The 21,987-nt window shown below is 33.1% G+C and overlaps 1 protein-coding gene across 7 annotated transcripts in view; it reads right to left on the reverse strand.

Annotated features, from left to right (window-relative positions):
* The window catches only part of LOC133185348 (inositol hexakisphosphate and diphosphoinositol-pentakisphosphate kinase 2-like), a 46,836-nt gene that overhangs the window by 14,626 nt on the left and 10,223 nt on the right, over positions 1-21,987 (reverse strand). For 6 of the 7 annotated variants that reach the window (XM_061320496.1, XM_061320502.1, XM_061320497.1 and 3 more), the window contains 19 exons: positions 19,411-19,512; positions 18,912-19,073; positions 18,253-18,374; positions 18,040-18,141; positions 17,571-17,657; positions 17,029-17,214; positions 15,726-15,817; positions 13,512-13,637; positions 12,599-12,717; positions 12,316-12,428; positions 10,640-10,706; positions 10,253-10,394; positions 9,654-9,880; positions 9,273-9,409; positions 8,945-9,059; positions 5,143-5,250; positions 4,302-4,433; positions 3,817-4,200; positions 3,342-3,443 (listed from right to left, as the gene is read on the reverse strand). In XM_061320496.1, coding sequence (XP_061176480.1) covers positions 3,342-3,443; positions 3,817-4,200; positions 4,302-4,433; positions 5,143-5,250; positions 8,945-9,059; positions 9,273-9,409; positions 9,654-9,880; positions 10,253-10,394; positions 10,640-10,706; positions 12,316-12,428; positions 12,599-12,717; positions 13,512-13,637; positions 15,726-15,817; positions 17,029-17,214; positions 17,571-17,657; positions 18,040-18,141; positions 18,253-18,374; positions 18,912-19,073; positions 19,411-19,512 — 2,625 coding nt within the window. Of the gene's footprint in view, positions 1-3,341; positions 3,444-3,816; positions 4,201-4,301; positions 4,434-5,142; positions 5,251-8,944; positions 9,060-9,272; positions 9,410-9,653; positions 9,881-10,252; positions 10,395-10,639; positions 10,707-12,315; positions 12,429-12,598; positions 12,718-13,511; positions 13,638-14,411; positions 14,492-15,725; positions 15,818-17,028; positions 17,215-17,570; positions 17,658-18,039; positions 18,142-18,252; positions 18,375-18,911; positions 19,074-19,410; positions 19,513-21,987 lie in introns of all 7 variants that reach the window. The other variant, XM_061320498.1, reaches the window with a different exon arrangement.

Genomic DNA, 21,987 nt, shown 5'->3' on the forward strand with positions numbered 1-21,987 from the left:
TTCTTGATCTGCATATTGGACAGACTTCTAGAGCTTTGCTGCATGGAATACAGCACACAAGGTGGCCACAGTCAACAAACACTACTTCTTTTGGATGACTTTCTTCCATGCAGATTTCACATTCACCTGAAAAGAGATTATATCAACAAAAATTAAACAGGAGTTCCTATGCGCAAAGTCAAGATCATGTAATATGTAATCTTTAACATGGAGTAAGAACTTATAAATGGATTAAATGTAACAATAGTACATGATTGTACATGTATTGTAAAAATAATGACCAAACGCATGTAATGAAATGTTTCCTACTCTTTGATTTCAAGGAACTTAATGTGTACATGTATTTAATATAATAATGTTAAAATTAAAATTAGATAATTCAATTCTCTAAGGATTTATACAAAAAGTACAAGTAAATACATGTAATAATAATTTTCAGCCATATGCATATTTTAATTTTATCATGTAAGGATATTTGTGCTGAGCCAAGGTAAAAGGAACACAACACTCACTAGTGATGTGCTCCCATTGTCTCAATGAGTTTTTTCATCAAATCCATCTTTTCATAATGCATTTTTTCTTTACGCTCACTTTCCTCCTTTCTTCTTTTTTCCTGATTTTCAATGAAGTTTTTCATTACATCAATGACCTCTGTAGAAGTAGATGTAAGCTTTCTTTTCTTTGGATTAGTACCTGAGCCTGATGGTGTGGGCGTAGACGACCTTGAACTCTCATCGTCACCATCCTCTGAATCGTTGGGAACTTCTGCAGAAATTTTGGAGTCAGTGCTACAGGCAGTTACTTCTGGAGTAATGGCAGGATCTTTGGAATATATTTCATCCAATTCAGACTCATATTCAAAACGCTTTCTTCCAGATCCACTTTTCTTCTTACTGTCTTTGACTGCTTTGTATCCTCTCTGCAAAGTCTTCCATCTCCCTGAGACTTGCTCATGATTATAGGAGTATCCTTCATCTTTCATCCCTGTGGCAATTTCCTCCCACATGGTTTTCTTCTTGATCAAACCTTTCTTAATTTTCTCTTGATATGTTTTGTATTTGGTTATAAGAAGTAAGGTACTAGAGCGTGTCCAAGACATACCTATATCCGCAGTACTGCATGAGGCAACTTTACTCTCCTTTTCATCTCCTAGAAAACATTAAAATTAATAAATATATACTTTCAATGCTTAACATTTAAAAAAAATACATGTTAGACACAACCTGTTACATGTATTTATTTATGGTGTTTATTCCAGAATATGAAGATCATATACTATATAGAATTACTGCTTTTGATTAACAGTTTCAATATTTTTCTCTTGACGTGAAATATATCTACTCCTATGTAATTAGTACAAAATTAGTTACTACTTATTATGGGAGGAGGAAATATTAATCTCCTGAAAGTGCAACCTCCCAGGTATACTCATCTGTAAAATTTTTAACTTTAACATTAATTACCTGATGATGGTGTCCCTGCTGGTGGTTTCTGACATATGTGCTCAGACATCAACTCCATGTCGTTGAAGTATATGCTGCACTTCTGGCACTGGGTTACCGTGCGTTTTTTCATTTGACTTTCGGCATTAATTTCATATGCTGTTTGTTTTGTCACAAGGATGGAATTATTTCCTCCGCCTAAATGAGAAAAAATATCTTTTATACTAATAGTATACATTAATATCAAAGTACATACTGCTGCATTGCAAAAGATATAAATGGCAGAATTAAAAAAGGGGGAGGGGTGCTAAAAGGTAAACATTCATTTAGTTAGTACCATTTGGATATGCTTTCGAAAAAAGATCGCCGCTGTGATCGACCCCTTTCCCTACTATTACAATTTTTACTTGTCCTTTTTAATGCACTTTTTTCCTCGTAAATATGTCATTTTTTTAGGTTTGTACCCCCCCCCCCCCCACTTTCCCTTTAAGATTTTCTTGACCCATCTTGGGCCTTTATGATGGCTAATAAGGTGTGCACTAAATATCCCTATAAATTTAAGTTTTTAAATAAGCATTTGCAGTAAAACGTATGCACAGTAACAAAACTTACTTGATTCCGTTGTGCATCTATGCATTTTAACATCATCTAAGCTGGAAAAGTACAAATTGCAGTCTTCACATTGATAAAGCACGTTTTTCTCCGCCATTTTTGTTACGTAATAATTCCCGCTGCACCACCTCTTTAGAAAGGACAGAGAGAATCCGTCCGGAATCGGATTCCAAATCATTCCATTGCAATTCTACGCGTTCTGGATTTTCGGAAGCGTGAAAGGAACGCACCCTTAATATTTTACATCACTTTCATTTTTAAGAAAAACATAGGGCAAGATTTGTATTGAAACCATACCTTGTTCTTTCTCATTTCATGATTACATGAAACCTGAATAGCAATTGTCAATGTGCCTATTCCCCGGGCTTGATCGGTCCTTCACCAGATTGCTCGCAATTAATCGGTATTCAATTCTTGAGATAGGATTTCTTGTGCAATGTTTGCCAAACTGGGATTGTGTAGACTCTGATAATATTAAAGTTCATAATCTATGGAATATTTCTGACACGTCCTTTAATTATTTTCTTGAAATTATCGTCTCGTCCAGTCGAAATAAGTTGTGAAGCGATTTGTTTATATTTTACCAATAAACCAATTAATTATATCAACACTCGGACGACTCACAGGTGTAGTATCATCTATGTAAACACACAATTAACATGTCAATCCCAGCCCCAGGCATTCACTGTTATCCAGGTAAGTCCAAGCTGCATTAAATTTACGCTTAATTGGCCTGTATACATGTGCAATCAAAACTTCAAGAGATAGAGAGTAAAAAACAATGAAATATGTGTAACGGGACCCAGATCTTGGTTCTCCAGATAGAGAACTTCGAGAGATCAGGAGTTCAAGAGATCAGGAGTAAATTTACTTAGTTATATAGAGAAAAAAAACGGGACCGGAGGTTCACTTTGAGAGATCGAGAACTTCTCGAGATCAGAGTTCGCGCCATCTCGAGTCACCTGTATTTCATCTGCTAAATCCTATTTTGAATGAATATTTGCACAGATATAAATATAAACAATAAAATGTCTTTCTTTGTTTGTTAGTACGGGAATTAACATTGCAGCTATTGCTGAAAAAAATTACATAACCTGCTTATGCTGGTTATGTAATTTTTTCTGCAATAGTGCAATGTTAATTCCCGTAATAACAACCAAAGAAAGCATTTTATTGTTTAAATTATGCCAAATGTATCTATAATGACGCATGTATCTATAATGACGCATGTATCTATTATAACACATGTATCTTTTATGCCACGTGTGTCTATTATGACACGTTAACCTGGAGATTTTTTTCCTCTTCATGTTCTGGGTCACTTCCCCAGTCCCATTCCGGAATGTCAGGGTTACATTTAGGAGACTTTTGTTCTGGAACTTTTACAGTCTGAAAAAAAGTTTTTCTCAATGTAATATGCAAAATCGAAATTTTACAAACTAAATAAAGTCAACTGATAAAAATATGTAAGCCATGCACAAAAGGTTATTCATTCAGATTCAAATTTATCATAAAAATATCAATTGATAATGAGATCCTGATATGGTTTTGAAAGAACCAGTGTAATGATTCATACATTTTATAGAAAACTGAAACATTGTACTTCTGCCAGTGTCCTATATATACATGTATCTCAGAATATGACTGGAATCTGATTTATACTGAATAATGCCATCATATTTCATTTGCATAACTAATTTCATAGTCTACAACTCTGTAATTTATACATTGTACTGCAATGAAATAGGGGAAAATGCATTACTGTGAACTTTGACTCCTTGACTGGTTCGCTTACAAACTTTGACTCTTTCACAAGTTCAGTCTTAAACTTTGACTCCTTGACTGGTTCCAATGTGAACTTTGAATCCTTGACTGGTTCCAAAGTGAACTTTGACTCTTTGATAAGCTCACTGCTGTGGTCCCCCTGATCTGCTCCAATATTGCTGTTTACTTTCTCACTGTTTTGGACACTATTATGAGCATGCTCAAAGATATCAGCCTCCTCCAGCTCTTCCTGTTCCTGTATAATCATTGGAGCTGACACGGGTCGATTTTGATAGTCCTTAGGACTTTTGGACCATTCATAATGTCCATGTTTGTACAGCTTTCTCTCTTCTGACAATTCTTTTGCAACATCCAGCTTCATCTACAATTTAATGTTGAATTCAACACAAACAAAACTTCCACCTATGCAGAGTATCTGATGCATTCCACTACCTGAGCAGATGCTCTGAACTACAGCCTTACCAGTGGATTATTTGAATTTTTGTAGGCCATGGACCTGGAATGAACCAAGGGGTAATGGAATCCCTTTTCTCCATAACTATATGCCCCAGGGCTAAAATGGAGCTCAACATGGAAGCGTTCTGATGAGGTACCCTATAAAAGAGCATGAAGCTAAAAAGAAAAACTGGTTAAAACCCATCAAAATCAGACATTTGTTGAATGATCTGTGAGTATAACATCTATGATTACTTAGATAAATTACTGTACATGTACTTCAGTCACTTTCTGAAACTGGAAAACTGACAAGATTTGATGAGACTTGCACTGTCACAGTGTTCAAGATATCATTTACACCCAAAATGAGTGTACACAGCTATATACTGGTACATGTAATGAAAATTATTAAGTCATGTGTCTTGCATTTGAATCGCAAAATACCTTAACCCAAAAATGTATCAAGTGAAAACATCTGGAGTTTCCAAGCACTACAGTGTGTGAGATATGATATGTACATGCTTTGAATGAGCATTACACATTTTTTTTTTTTAATAATACAATTTTACGTTGTGCCATACTCTTTCCTCCCATGGTGCTTCAGTTGACAAGGTTTTTATGATTTCCACATTTTGTGTACAAGTGAGATTAGTGTAAATGGACACAAAACAGCTGAGAGACAGGTTTTGCAGACAAAAGACCTCATACCATTATATGGTTGTCAAAAACTCAAAGTATAAAAATAACCAGGACCGAGGAAGAGACCTGGGCATTTACTGGGATAAATATGGTATACATGTACTTTAATAATTAGATCTAAACTATTGATGCTCTGGCTGTTATTATGGGTGTCATTTTAAATAGTTACCTTGCTTGGGTCCTCAAACATCATTACAATGATTTGGGACATGTAATTCAGCTCTGGTGTATTGTTTATAAAATCCATTGCTTTCTTCCACTGCTCATCAGATGCCTCCTGAAATATAATTATAGATTTATCATATTGTATACTGCATAGGAACATTATTACACTTATGCAAGAAAAGTTTACCTCATCATACTGCAATAATTTTTGCTATAAATTTAATACTTCTTATTGAATGTGCCTTCAGTTAACAAACATGGCATAGAGTCACTAACTTTCTTTAAAATGCAGACTTTTTCGCAGAGTAGTCAGTACTTTCAAGTACAGACAAAACTTTCACACGTGCAGATGGGTAAATTTGAAAGAGGAAAAAATTACTGAAAATCTATATTGCATTACTTAATAATTTTCTTATCAGTCCCAAAATAATTATTCATAATTACTGAAAATTTTATTAGTTAATTTCTGAATCAATAGCCCCTCCCCCCCCCCCCACACACACACACAGATGGTAAAGAAGATTTCCACTAGGCACTAGGGTAATTTATTGAATTGATACTCAACAGTATATTAAAGATATTTTTTTCTAAACAGTAAATTTAAAACTGCATTAAAATGCTTACAAATACATGAAATTGTCAACAACAACAACAAAAATCAAAGTACTGAAAGTACTGGGAAGCGCTATGCAATGTTTGAAATTCATCAGAATTATTTTGAATTTAAATTGCCTGTTGTATTGGAAGAAGTATTATGTTGACAGTGCAACCGCGCTGGGGTGAGCACAGTTCTTCAATACATATTCACTTAATTTAAAATAAAACTTATATCCGCCTTTTCAAACCAGACGAGGAAACATTTGAAGGTTCGAGATTCTCCGTTTCTTTATAAAAAAAAATATATATATATATAAAAATTAAATAACAGATATTTAGTCCAAACAGTAATGTATTTCTCAAACCTAATAAAAAAAAAGAAAGAAACGAAAAAAAGAACATGTAAAAATATTTTCGTTCTCCATCGCCTTATAGGAGTCTATAAGAGGTAGGTTTGCGTATAAATCGCAATTCATTGGGGGGGGGGGGGGATGGTCGACGAGCTTTCCAACCAAATTTAGACTATAAATGTAGCTATACATTTGCTGGAAAATGTATATTTTTAAATAATTTTGAACACAAAAATGTCGCTGATATTCCTCTCATTAATGTGCAACACTGATAGCTAAAATGTTCTGGTGATAATTTTTAATAATTCATTCCGTGTTCACGAGTGTTTCAAATTGAAGATGGCTGTTTGTGATTGTGAATTAATTTTAGAAAGTGCTCCAAAAAAATAAAAATGTTATTTTTTATTGCGTCGATAAAATTTTTCCTTATTGATAACATATTTTATTAAAGTTATGAATTAAAGATCTAAAAACTATCGAATACTAGTATTCTCATTTAATTGTTTTTTAGTATATCTCTTTTTTTTCATATTCATGAACGATTTTTACATTTACTAATCTGTAGAAAGGATTTTACAAGAAATAAATTAATGGAGTGTGTAAGATATTTACACAATCGCTACAAGCGTCCGGTATTTATTAATGATAAATAAAACTTAGACTATATATTTCATTTTGTTTTAAATATGCTACAGCTGTGCATTATACATTTTTTAAACTTCACATTCATCGCGCTGTGCAGCATATTGGCATCATCATATGAAAAAAATCTATTAAATGAGCACCCGTAGAGTTTACGTCATTTTGTTAGAGATAATTGGTAAAATATACATTTTGATTATAATTAAGGATATTATATTTGTCTTCTTCGTTTGATGATAACACATTCAAAGCTATCCTTTACATCTGATTTTCATATACATGTACATGATTTATAATGTATTTGCATAAAAAAATTAGTCTTTTCTGTTGATCTACAATATATGTTTCTGATTTGTAAATTTTACTTTTTTAAAATAAAATTTTTATACTTTTCTTCTTCGGAATAAAAATATGTCATTAAAACCCAAAAAGTAATTTTTGGACTCTTGTTGAAATACTTAAAATGCTTCAGTATTTTTTTTTTTACGGATATTTGATACCTTACACCAATCTTTACTAGTACTTGTTTATGTATGAAATTAACTACCACGCAAAACATGTTGAGAGGGAAAAAATATCCACAGCACTGGTGTGTTAAAAAGGCATACTAGTACTGAAAATAATTGACCCGTAATTTTTCTGCTAATTCCATGATAAATAATTCAACAGCCCAAGAAAGAAAAGACATTATATTAATCTCAAGTATGAATAAATCTTTATGAAGGTATGCAACATTGTTTTATTCTGTTTTTACTTAGTCCTAATTAAGTCGCTTAGCAGACAAATCAGCAACACATGCACACCTTTACCTAAACTATTTCTTCCTAGGTTCCTAACACAAGTATGCTTAACATTTCATCAGCGCTATTCCTGTACATTGCTAAGAATGTTTAATTAAGGTTTTAGCATTTTCCGCCAGATCTTGCACACTGCACACACAATTTTAAAGCACAATATTTGTCATCAATATTTCCGAGAAATTAGTTTTCCTATCTAAGTGGATTCGTTGAAAACACAGCCTCCACGTTCCCTACGTGTACGTACAGCCGCAAACTGCCTTTCTTTGCGAATTATTTACATCATATTTTTTTACCCATATTACAAGTATAAAACACAACACAAGTAAAGACAGTTCATGAATGCATTCCAGTCTGTTACTAATTGACACTGAGATGTGAAAATCAACTTCATTGATAGCTCTCTGCATGGTGCAAGGGTGATAGTAGGAAGACTTGTTTTTAGTTACATTGTCTTAAATAAGGGTCTAGAAGAAGAAATATTAGTTAATATGGATATAAATTATATAGAACGTACAAAAGTAGGTACATTGTAAATCAATTTTATGCGAAATTTTCTACTAAATAACTTAATTCCAGTTTGAGTTTTAAATACTTATTAAAATCCCATCTGAGTTTTAAAAATATGTACTTATTCAATCACTACATTATATGTACATAACATATAATTAACCGTTTTTAAGGTATCTGCGCCATAGATGCAGCAATTGTTAGCTACATGGTACACAAGTGGTATGTGCCGACACGATTTTAAATGAAATACAATGTATAGAGATAAGAACCGCCCCTATCTACTAACAGTGGATTTTCGTACAATGTACATGCATACTCTATACCTTACTACTTGACTCCTATTATTAGAACTGCACGTAACGCAGTATTACACTAAAATAGCCGAAAGAGCGTCAGGGATTTCCAGTTGCATATTTTCAGAAAACCCAGTGGAGTTATCTAACTTGCTTAGTGGCGCTGGATCGCGAACGGAAGTAGAATTAAGATGACAGAAAGCGCTTTGCGCTGCGCTTAGCCCTTAAAAATCACAGATCAGTTGATGCAGAGTACTTGAGCATGTAGCCCAGTGGATATAACATAATACTGGTGTCTCATGGCTCTAGTTACATCTGGATGCAGTACTGAACTTTTTAGGTTTCAGCTCTGCATACCAAAGCTTCACTGTCTACCACATTAGTTCATATCTTGATATATGTTATTGTCTGTTTGATAATGTCCAATACAGAAGTGTTTTTGGATGACTTACAGAAAAATGGACACTAAACTTTGAGTGAAATGCTTTCTTTTGAATTTTCAGTAATAATATGCAATATTTTCTTGGAAATAAAAGATCATATTTTTCAGTAATAATAATCAAACTGCTTTCAAAATTTTTGGTACTGCAATGCAGCCAGTGTGTATGACTTACATCTCTGAGACCTCCATATCTGAGCATGTTTAACAAAGAATGAATGTGGCTCTCACTGGTAAAGTATAGACGAGTCCTGACAAATCTTTCAGGGGAGGCAACTCCTAAGGAATACCTACAATACAGACATTTATGTACATGTAGCATTACATAAATATTATCTCAGCTTACACATCCTCCTGTTGGATGTTCCAGGTAAAATATCACAGAAAAAATGGATTTCTTTTTTTTCCTTCTTTTTTTTTTTTGCTCTATGACTAAAAAATCTTGGTGTCTGAAATATCATACTAAACAGTAAATTTTAGTGGATTTACATTCTGATACATACAGTGAGTTTAGCCTTGTGCTCTCTTCCTCGTCATCTGGACAAACACACTGCTCCAGGTCACTCCGGATCTTCCTCATCAGAGGGGTACACACACTCTGTGAAATGTGGAGCTTCTCATCTAGTGTAATTCCATACTCCTACAAAACATAAGTGTATAGAGAGGTCATCAGAGGTGTACACATACTCTGTAAGATACGGAGCTTCTCATCTCCATCTATACTCCCATTCAATCAGTGTAATAAGCTGGTGACTTCAATAAATTTCCAGGTAATTTTCTGACAAATCAGTATTAAGTTTTACTGCAGTGCAAGTTTTTGAATTACTAATAATATACACAAGCTATAACAATGTCTGCTGATGCTTTAAAACACATGACCTTACCTGAGGAATAACAATGTCTGCCAGTGCTTTAGAACATTCAAACAGCTCCTTGGCTCTCTCATATTGTATTGTTTTTTGGTTGTGCTGTAGGTCGTACTTGATACAGTCATATATGTCAGGAATCTTACTGACGTCAAATCTGCCGCCTTTCATTTTGAAATCCTTCTCCAGTTTGGCCCATCTACGAATCAACAGCTCCCAGGATTCTCCATGATAAAGCTTCAGATCTGAAAAATCCAGTTGGTGAAAAATTGTAAAATATACCACTACAGTTATGCATACTAGTAGAGAGGGTATACTCATGCTGACATTTTCTCTTGCAAACAGACAAATGACAGACACTGTAGGTTATTTTTTTCAATAGAACATAGTACACCAATTTCTTTGTACATGCAATTAACATTCCTTCAATTCAAAAAGATTTGTAAATACCTGACATGTGTCTCTGTGAATGAGTTATTTCTGTATTATGAATTACAACTTGGAGCAGTAGAATCTTAAGAAATCATAACCTGTTTATTTATATTTGAATACATTGTACATGTATAACTACAAAGGAAAGCTGATTGAATGGATCTGTAACAGGACCTAAAACAAACCTCTGGTCCTGTGCTCCAGCTTTAGTGTCCTTATTTTAGCTGTCAGCTCCTTCACCATGGCATACACGTGTTCACACAGTTTCCCAGGGTTTTTAATGAAGTCCAGGGCTTTAATGAGAGATTCGCTGTTTGTGGGAGCCAACTAGAAAATAGAATAGGTAAAGGCCTGATTCAAACACAGCTGATCAAATTTCTTTAACAATACACGTACAATTTTCTTCTATTATTATGGAACATTGGAAATGTTAATCTATCAAACATTATAGTTCATACGGTACATGCGCATACAAATACAGGATCAAGTCACTTTTAACTAAAGCAATATTTCTACTGAGAACTAGACTTTTTAATCTCATTATCATTGTATCATTATCACAAAAGATTTACCTTTTCATAATCCTCTCCACTAAAATCTCTGTCCTCATTCAGCATCTGTGTCAATCTCTCTTTCACACTGTAGAAAAATTCAATCAAACTTTGCATTATCATACTACATTTTGAAATTTTTCAAATTTATTTTTTTAACAAGGCTTTAATAATCCTAAAATATTCATTCATTAAAGAGAGAAACTGGGTTAATTCTATATGTACAATAGAAAGTTTGATTCACTTGGAACTTGAAAGAAAGTTCTATCTCTTTAATTTTCCTGTTGTTAATGTACTACTATTGTTATATCTTAATTAAAACATGAATCCCTGAATCTTCTACACTACTACTGAGCACTGAAGTATAACCAGCTCTGGTGTATTCATTTAATACACTGTGGAAAAATCTAACTATTCCGTAAACTATGAAATCATGTTACTAATGTGCACTGCTCTAAGTAATTATTATTCATTCTACTTAAAATACAGATTCTAAAATAAAAATATTTGCATATAAAGTGTATGTAAAACCATTTAATTGAATAAAAATTCAGTCTGATTCTAAAATTAAGATACATGTATTTGCATATACAGTGTACATGTATGTAAACCAGTAATTTGTATATGATATAGGTAGGAATAGTGATTAAAGGCATTATTGAGCAAGCTTATGGATGCATTTTTGAAAAGAAGGATAAAATATAAATATGAATCTTAAGTTACATACATGTATATCCAATGATAGTTTTACTCTACCATATAATGCTTATAAAAAACAAATCACTTAATGTTCAAAGTAAAAAAAAAAAAAAAAAAAGAATTCTAGAGACAAAGACCAGTCTTTTAAAATAACAGCATTTTAATCAATTTGTGAGCATACACATGTATATCCTATTCTTTTTTTTCTTATTTTTTTATGAGCATATATCCTTTTTTTTTTCTTATTTTACGCTAATGCATTTCATATTCTGATTTTTTTTTCAGTAATTAATATCCTTGAAAAGTATCTTTAAGCTCAAATTCACAACTATTAAGACATTTATAACCTAGTTTCATTTATTAAGACATCTCTTCAGGTTGACCAGCGAAATAATATCCTGTGTAATTTAATAATGTAATATAATAATGTAATAACTATTCTGCAGGTTGTTGGAATAATGTTATACATTTACTTGATATTTTTAACTTAATGGCTTCCATTTCTAAAATCATCTGCAAATATTTGTGCAATAAGCACTATAAATTGTCACAGCAAAATGTTTTAAAAGATAATACAAAGATCTACCAGTATTTGTTTTTTTAAATGCATTTAAAGTGAACTTGTAAATAAATACATCAGGCATTGCTTTGTAAGATATTTACCCTTCTTGGAATCTGAAAGCAACAGCCAAGAACATTCCCAGTTTTACAGATTACTGATTAAGCATGCTGTACGCTTATTTTTTTAAGTACAAACTATAAATACGATATTAGTATAATACTGTACTTTATTATTTATTTGAAATACTAGTTTACTTCATTTTAAAGACACACAAGAAGATATATTGAGAAAGCTTTAGAATTCCTACATTAATTTGTATTTTAAAAGCGAATTAAAATTTCAAAGTGAAAATTAAAGTTAAGTTTATCCATCTGAAAAGATTTGTATTAGTAACTAGCAGGCAAGAGTTGTGAAAATGAACTTAAAATAGGATTACACTTGTTGATATTTGGAGGTTTCCCCTTGTTTGTCCAGTAGACCATTGGTGTTGGCACTTTTCACCATCTGGACCAATATCGGGGGTAATTCTCCCTCCAATGCTAAAAGACCCTGAAAAATTACATATCAACCACGTTAACAAAAATTTACTCTCACAAGTTTCTCACATATAAACAATCAAGACGGATCCTCAATTAACTGTAACTATAGTCCTCTAAATGATCACTTAAAGTGTCAGTTTTATCAAGTTTCAGTTTAATCCTGTTCTAGTGACCTCTGACCTTTGTAAATGCTGCAGCTGTCATTTGAACTCTGCCTTCGTCTGATGCATAGATTTTTAAGTCATGTCGGAAAGTACTGTGCAGCCTTAAAAATCCAAGGCCTGGTGTTTCAAACTGTCCTGTGTTGAATACATTATAAATGCATTAAATACATGTAGATGCAGAGCACTTAAAAAAGAATTTAATATTATTAATATTTTTACAGCACAAAGTAAATTAATCAAAGAATTTTATTTATCATTTTCTTTACAATCGAAAAAAAAAAATTATATACAGATGTCAAAGAATAATTATGTGGAACACTATTCACTACTTCCCCATATTTTTTTTTTCAATGGTGTCCTTGACTTAGGTCTTACCTTGACCTCCCGGGTAGAGTGTGCTGAATGGTGTCCTTGACTTAGGTCTTACCTTGACCTCCCAGGTGGTTTCGTTGTCTTAGGTCTTACCATGACCTCCCAGGTAGAGTGTCCTGAATGGTGTCAAGACTTAGGTCTTACCTTGACCTCCAAGGTAGAGTGTACTGAATGGTTTCGTTGTCTTAGGTCTTACCATGACCTCCCAGGTAGAGTGTCCTGAATGGTGTCCTTGACTTTGGTCTTACCTTGACCTCCCAGGTAGAGTGTCCTGAAAGGTGTCTTGACTTAAATTTTATCTTGACCACCCAGGTAGAGTGTCTTGAATGGTGTCCTTGTCTTAGGTCTTACCTTGACCTCTTAGGTAGAGTGTCCTGAATGGTGTCATTGACTTATGTCTTACCTTGACCTCCTGGGTAGAGTGTCCTGAAAGGTGTCTTGACTTAAATCTTACCTTGACCTCCCATGTAGAGTGTCCTGAATGGTGTCCTTGTCTTAGGTCTTACCATGACCTCCCAAGTAGAGTGTCCTGAATGTGTCCTTGACTTAGGTCTTACCTTGACCTCCTGGGTAGAGTGTCCTGAACGCTTTCCCTAGTTCCTCTGCCTGCACTTTACCCGCTGGAGTTAACTCCCCTCCCCACTTAACAATTAGAAGTAAAGATGGGGGGTGAGGTACATCATCTGAAAATATGACAGTTCTGTTTTTAAAGTCATTCAATGAGAAATTCTAGGAAGTAAGCATTTTTTGGGTTAATTTTACAAAGTATAAATCTGATTCTTTTCAATGGTTTCCAATTTTAAGTTTTTCATATTTCTATTTCTTTTTTATTTTCTAAGAATAAAGATTATCTTTGGTTACTAGAATAATCAACTGAAGAAACTTCTAAAATCTCAAAACAAAAATCAATGATATGTTTCATTTGACAATATAACATGCATGTAAATGGCCTGTAAATGTTTTAATAAAATAATCATATTCTTTATTAAATAAGAATACACTAACATATCTCAAATGTTTAAATTCATTTGATGAAAGTTTACACATAAAAGTTTAATCAATGAAATCAAAATTTTTTTCCATAAAAAACTGTATATTTCAACAAGCAAACAACAATTAACTTAACGAAATCTCACACCAGTGAAATAAGCAAAAGATTTTTTTTAATTCAAGGGAAGTAACGAAACAGGTCGTGTATCCAGAGTCATTTCCCTTTTTCTACAATACATGTACTCATATTCACTCAAACCTTTTGAAATTCAATGCCTAAAAAATTTAGTCTGTTATGTCTTCTCAGAAAATAAACAAAATAATTGTAATGATCGTTAATTTTCACTTCTTGTGATCTTCCTCCATGGTTGTTAAGAAAATAAATTTTCAGCGGAGTACTCCCCTGAAAATAAAAGAAGTGCTCTGGATCCACCACCCATTTATCTGCACACACACTGGGTACAGACCCTCACTGGAGGTGGCAAATGGCCGCCCTGAGGGCTGATACTTCAGCTGAATCTTGCGGTGGATGCCAGTAAATTTGTACCTATATAGAGAGAGGACCCAAAAGATTCAAACATTCTCCAGACCTAAGTTAATTATCATGATGCACTCAGGTTAAAAAAGAAAAAAGAAAAAGCGCAAGAGTTAAAAAAAATGCAGAGGCAACTGGTTTCACTATCTGGATGCCTGTAAATAGCATAGTAAAAGCAGAAAGCTGACTGAAAATTATAAAGAATGAGAGGTTAGACAGTATTATACACTTGAAAGATCCATGTACAGGTGTACTTCGCAAATACTTGTCCTGTACATTTGCCAGAAATCATTAATCCTGGTGCTTAATTACATATTTTCTTCAAAGGGCAACTTCCATTTATGGTGCATTGCTTGGACACAATTGTGAGAAGAATATTTACACATGTAACAATTGTTCTCAAATGGGTTCATACCAAAAGATGAATAATGTACATGATCAGAAATGATTTAAATGTAAATCTTAAACAAAACTTTTAGATCAGTTGTTTGATATACATGTACCGCTATACATGTATATATTGAAGATGTACTCACTTTAAACCTTATATTCAAACTTAAAGCAAATGTAAGTCATGTTGCTATTGCAACCATGAATAAGTAATACTAATATTCACAGCATGATAATTATAGAATACATGTATGTCATACTTTCAGGAATTAGCTTTACCAACAATTGTGCATAGGCACTAAAGCATGAACCTAGCTAATATAACTGCATACAGAGAACTACAGTGTACATTGTACTTAGTAAATAAAATTATACATTGATCTGCTTGACGTCTTTTTTTTTTCTCATGACAGTGACATTCCCTCTTTCATATGCATACACAATAAAATAAATCTCTGGTCTGTGTTTGATATTTGTGCTGGGATTAGTTTATTTCTGGTTAAATTCATCAATCCCCTTAAAGACAACTACAGGAATATTTACATTTCCTACTTCTAATGGATACAGAAAAAAACTTTAAGTATACATCTTAGAACATAATTTCAGAAAAAAAATTATACATGGAGTAAAACTATGGTGGACTTTTAAACTGAATGTAAATAAAGAAAATATAAAATTGATGTTATCATTGTTATTTAGTATTGATGTCAGCAACCCAATGATGCAAAGCAAAGCAAACAAAACAAGAAACAGGGCATGCAGATGGCTGATGTGACTATACACAACACAAATTATTGAGTGATTAAAAGACAGGACTACTGGTCAGTTAAGACATAATACAATACAATCTACACACCATCTTCACTAGAAGAGCGCTTAGATTTACGATGTCCAAATGGCTGGTATTTCAGCTGAACTTTGCGATTTATTCCTGAGAAATGACCGTACCTAAAAATTTAACAACATGAACAGATGAGGGATATATATACATTTAACAGCTACCTTACACTTCCCAGCAGACCCAGCTGTTAGTAATATACAGCACTGATAGCATACCTAATCCCAAACCACTTCCTGCTACCCTGAAAATCTAGGCTTACAATCATGCCAATCATCCATAATAAAACTCCAAAATCAGACAGCTTTTTAAATGGATATCTTGAGATTTTCTTTAAAAAAACAAAAAACATGCCCTTGTGGAGAATGAGTTGTTCATGGTATTTTACTAATTTATGTATCTGTATATTTGTTAAAGTTGGTTAACAATATAAAATACTTCACATTTACTGAACATGTCAGCTAGCTAAATAGATACAGGTCTTTTATATCAGAATATCTGTACAGATTTCATCAATTCAAAATCAATAACACATAAGAAAATTAATTAATTAATTACAGAATTCAGTTTTATGTATTCTCCTTACATAATGATCTCTTTTTTATTCATAGAGAACATGCAAGTGTAATATGAGGTCTATAATAATATGATTGCTAGATGTAGGAGTTGCATAGGCAGAAGTGCAAAGAAAAGAGAACCTGTTACTCTCAAGAAATTCCATGCAGGAAATGCAATGGCTTTATTTACATGTGTATTAAGCTTTATTTAAGAGGAAACAAATTTTAGATTCAATGTAGTCAACATTTACTTCAACATGAAAAGCACGCATTATGCAATTCAGTAAGTTTCTTGAGTTCAGGAGATAACAGATACATGTAGATGTAGGATTATAAAGTTTTTACAATTTTAAAAGGAAGTAACTTTTCACCAACACAAAAGTCAGAATTTCTTTCAGGAAAAGAATGGAAGAAAGAATCTGTAAAATAATTTTAATGTGTTTCCCGTCTATAAATGTAGAGTGATATTCATTCCTAGATAAATTGGTTGTAGATATCAAAATCATGATTAAGAAGTAGAATCATGACAAACAAAAGCAGAAAGAACTTATAATTCAGCAAATTCTTTGCAAGACAGATGAAAATTCTACTAATATTCAGCTAAAATATATAATGTATATTCAATCTGAAACAATTATATGTTTTTTGGAGCATTTTGTTGTTAAATACATAATTTTGAACTTTATATGAATATTTTTTTTAAAGTTAGCAACAACATATTCATTACAATTGAAATGTCAAATACGGAAAAGAAAAAGACGTACATTTCTAGCACCAGTTTTAGCTGTTGGAGTTTGACTTTTTTCTCACAGATCTCCGGATCCTGCGAAGCTTCGTTCTCCGACAGTAGAAATCGAGCAATGTCTAATACTTCCTGTAGTTGTTTCGGCTTCTTTAGTTTTAAATGTCCTTTTCTGTAGCCATCATATTTCTCAAAGAGCTCAAAAAATCTGAAACAATGTGATGATTACTGTCTCAAAGAAATACTGTATGAGTAACAAGTTCAGATACAAGTACATGTACATCCTAAAAATTTCTATCCACCTAAATCATATTTGGGTATACATGTATTAGATAGTATATTCACTACCTAAATCTAGTGGGATAGAACATGTAACAAAGTTAGACATTTACAGTGTATTTAAGTCCATGCACCTTCATTGTACGTACATTGGGTGAAAATGTAATCATATATGACATATTGTTAATATGAATGTATTTTTTGTATTAATGTTATGCAAAAATTAGAGAACATACTGTACTGGGAAATCATCTTGGACGACAATGAAACTTCCTGGAGACTTACTTTCTATGCTTTACTTCCATCTTCATTTTCTGTTTTGGTGTTCTGTCTCCATGTCGAATTACAGCAACAACTGTTCTCAACTCCATCCTAAGAAACATTCAAAAAATTGCCAACCTGAATGATCCATACATGTACTGTATACAGGAAAATTTTTGGCCCCCCTTTTATTTTTTGCCTCTTTTGCCCTAATCATCAGTCAGCAAATTCAAAACAAGGTGAATTCAATGATGAAAGCTTTATCTCTTGGAACAAAACTGTGTGTGGGCAAATCAAAATTACAAGTGTTACAAGATAAAATACAGTATCATCCCTTCTTAACTTGTATTGTCAGCATATACATATACATACACTTGACAAAAAAGTTTTAACAACTTGATGAAAATAAGGGAAAAAAATATGTCCAGAATTTATATTTTCAAAATGAGAAAAGGTGTTACACTTTCAGCATGTTATTGAGTGGATATCTTACATAGATCCAGATGTCGTTGGAACTACAGGAATATCCTCAGGGGCGGATCCAAGTAGCCAGGGAATGTGAAGCTGGGGGGCAAGAGCTCGCATTATCATAGTTCTGTAACATAGTTCTATATGTGAATCAAATCTGTCAAACCTTCAATAATGCAAAAGAAAATATTCTTCATTGACTGCTGGTAAAGAACTAGAAGATAACTTTGATACAGACCCAAGTATTTTGGCACAGTCATCATAATACTTTGTAGAATTCTTGACAAAACTGAATCCATTGACATCACAGACATAAGATTTCCCATTTGCCCTCAGTAAGTCAAAACCACACACTGTTTGCTGCAAAAAGAGTGTGAGGGATCAACAGAAATAGTAGAAAAGGAGGAATGAATAAAGAAAATATATGGCTGGACCAGGAATCAAATCCCAGACCCCTATATTACTAGTCAGGTGCTCTAACCACTAAGATAGGCTGATATCCATGGTCCATAAAGCCCCAACTACCACATTCCTCCCTCCTTTAATAGTCTTTGACATTAAAGACACACAACAACACAAGTTCACCTTGTGAGGAATGACTAATTTACATATAACCTGAACAAGCCCTCCTTCCCCAACACTAGCCCTTAATGTAGTATTAAAGGAAGAATGAATATTGAAAATATATGGCTTGACCAGGAATCAATCCCAGGACCCCTGTATTACTAGCCTGGTACTCTAACCACTGAGCTAGTCTGATATCCAAGGTCAATAAAGCCCCAACTACCACGAAAATAATTTGTATTTCAAAGTTACGGTGAAAAAAAGGCACAGTTTATAACTATCCAGCAATAAAGCCTAATAATCCTACAGATTGTCAATGATTTTGTCACTAACCTTGAAAGCCAGTGAGACTTTCCTTGCTAACATTTTTTCCTTGGCACTCAGTAACACAGGGTATCGCACCTCCTTCCCGTGTTCATCACGCTCTACTTTACCATCCAGGGCTGGAGACTTGCGAGCTTCAGCATGGACATAGTCTGGTCCAACAGTGTATACCTGCAAAGAATGCAAATTTTATTAAATAATACAATACAAACCAGTGTTATGTTAATTTCATTGTCACAAGAATTTATTCAGTAAAAGCATGTATGTTTGTGGTTTAACATTACCTAAATTAGGATATTTCAATTCCTAGCTGACTTAAAAATGTTTTCCTGACTTGATGTGGCACGAATTATCCTAACTTTCAAATTTGCATCAAATTACCATTTGATAATTTAAAATTTTGCGTATGGAATGAGCAGAAAAATTATAAGCTAGCTAGGATTTGTTAACAATATTAAAACCTGAAAATCATCAAGTTTTAAGTTTCAAGTAAATATTCCTTACTGACCTTGACATCAGTTCCATCTGTAGGCATAAAGTCCTCATAGATATATGACCCTGTCTTTCTAAGCCTGCTATGATGGGAATATACACTACTTCTGGAACCAATCTGTAATAAATAAAAGTAAACGCTATTTTTACCTGGGTTCAAGATTAAGGCTCATCCAAATGAGTGAAGTAAAAGTTAGATCCATGCAGTCTTGCAGATTTTGCTTCTCAGAAGCCGGCCTGGTCATTCTGAACTGGGCATGTAAAAATTATTCTTTTCAGAAAGTACATGAAAAATAAAAATCATGTTTAAATTTCATATCATGGTCAATTTTTAACCCATAAAATCTTAATTAATTTGTTTCATTGCTTTTACTGTAAACATGGAAATTTAAGTATGGGGGTAGTTTAAATTAAAGACACAATAAAAATTCTTAAAGTTTTATCATTTTTAATACATGCCATACTTAATTCTGGTATTGCAGAAATAACCACCAGCTATTATATGCTTGGTAATGATTCCTGAAGTGAACAACACACATAAATATCCATGTTAAAGTATTTCCAGCCTCCTGTGATGTCATAGGTTTTTGCAAACACTGTTATTAATTTAAATTCATACCCCATAGAAATATATTTTTTGGAAAAATGCTTTTCAATGGGTGTAATAACAAATACTGTTTAGCACAAGAATTAAAAAAAATTAATATTTTCTATATTTAATCCATTATTCAATCTTTAAAAAATGTTGCTAAAGGCAATAACTCCTTCTCATGTATCTATACTCAGGCATTTTCCTTATTGTACTTCTAATGTAAACTGGTTTCCCTGATATTCACAATTCAAACATATTTAGGGTGAGTTAACCATGCTTCGGACACATACCTTGCTTCGGACAACTTTAAGCAATAAACTTTCATTGAACCCGAGTCTCCCCGTGCTTTTACTTGTTTCTGTCTTAAAGGTGAAGATTTAAACTTTTTAATGATGCCGATTTTTATTTTCATGTTGTGATAAAAATACCACAGGAATGGCCTTGAAATTACGTCATATTTTGCATCATCAAAGGGGAGTAACCAGAAATTTACGATTTTGCAATTTTTAGAGTTGTCGTTCTTTTAAATAGACGTCAACGGAACTCGTCTGACCTAGGTAAAATTTATCAACAATTGATAATTTTACAAAAATTTTCAAAAATTTTACTTCAATGTTTGTATAATATTTCTTAGAGTTGTTTTTAACTAGTATGTTTATTTGAATGCGGGTGGTTACGTTCCGATTCCTTGTTCGACCCGCGTGGTTACGTCCCAATTACTTGTTCGACCCGCGTGGTTTCGACACGATTCTGTGTTCGACCCATTATTACTAAAATCATTACTAAGTCAAATTATTCACATCCCTTTCCGAGATAGTAAGATAAAAACGATAACAAGAAACCATCTTACTATTGATACTATTGACTGAATGTTGACTTTACTCATACAGAACTACCACCTATTGTTGACACGTATCCCTCTCTGAAGCCATATGTAACCAACATACAGCTACCAAATATCCATTTGTTTACCGCGCAGTGTGTACCCCCTTTATTTACCTGTAGGTATATATATATATATACATACGCGGAACGAAACCACTGGGGTCGTAACCACGCGGGTCGAACACGGAATCGGAACGTAACCACTCGACACCGTTTATTTCACCGTACATCGGACACAAATTAACCATGCATCGGACACTTTCCGATGCATGGGTAATCACTTCCATTTTCATATAAAACCCAAATGACAGCTGTTTTTTACGGAAATAGAAAATAGAAACTCCAAATTTTCAGTGAAAATACAAATAATCGATATATGACGACTAGAAGTGGACTCTGTTTATTTCTTTAAACCAGATGATGATAACCCACGAGACAAAGGCGCGAGTTGCCAAATCACTAGTATTGTAAAGCCTTTCTAAGGCGATGTGATGCAACTAAAATCTCTTCACATTTGTGGATCGAAATAGTCATTCAAATTTAATTATAAGGTTAGTTTTTAAATAAAAGATAAAAATGTTTTGATATCACTCATTTTAAAGCACCGAGATCAAGGTATGATATTTTTCTGGTTTAAATATCGTATGTCCGATGCATGGTGAATATTGTCCGATCCATGGTGAATTCTGACTTATTCCGAAAAAATCGATTTTTAATGATATTTTCTCAATAAATAGGGCACGGTTGTGTCAAAAATTTATATTTTAACCACATACTACATATTAAGTTCCATTTTGATAATATTCGGTCGGTAGCGATATCGCTATAACTTGTTGAAGTGCGAGGGTGTCCGATGCATGGTGAATTCACCCTATAAAAAAGCAATTATTTTGGAACTTTCAGCATCACAATTATGTATTTGAACCAGTTTTTACATTATTCTTATAATACTGTTTACTAAAAATGTACAATTTTTTAATGCTGACATATGCTTCTATTTCTTTATTTATGTCTTACATCTTAAAAAATATGGCAACCTATATATTTTTGCAATTATTTATTAATTTAAACTATATTCATTGAAAATAAATGTAGTTTTTCTACTTTGAACCCATA

The sequence above is a fragment of the Saccostrea echinata genome, unplaced genomic scaffold, assembly GCF_033153115.1.
Source record: "Saccostrea echinata isolate AGI-Se365-2 ecotype Australia unplaced genomic scaffold, CSIRO_AGI_Sech_v1 ptg000012l, whole genome shotgun sequence".
Lineage (NCBI taxonomy): Eukaryota > Metazoa > Mollusca > Bivalvia > Ostreida > Ostreidae > Saccostrea > Saccostrea echinata.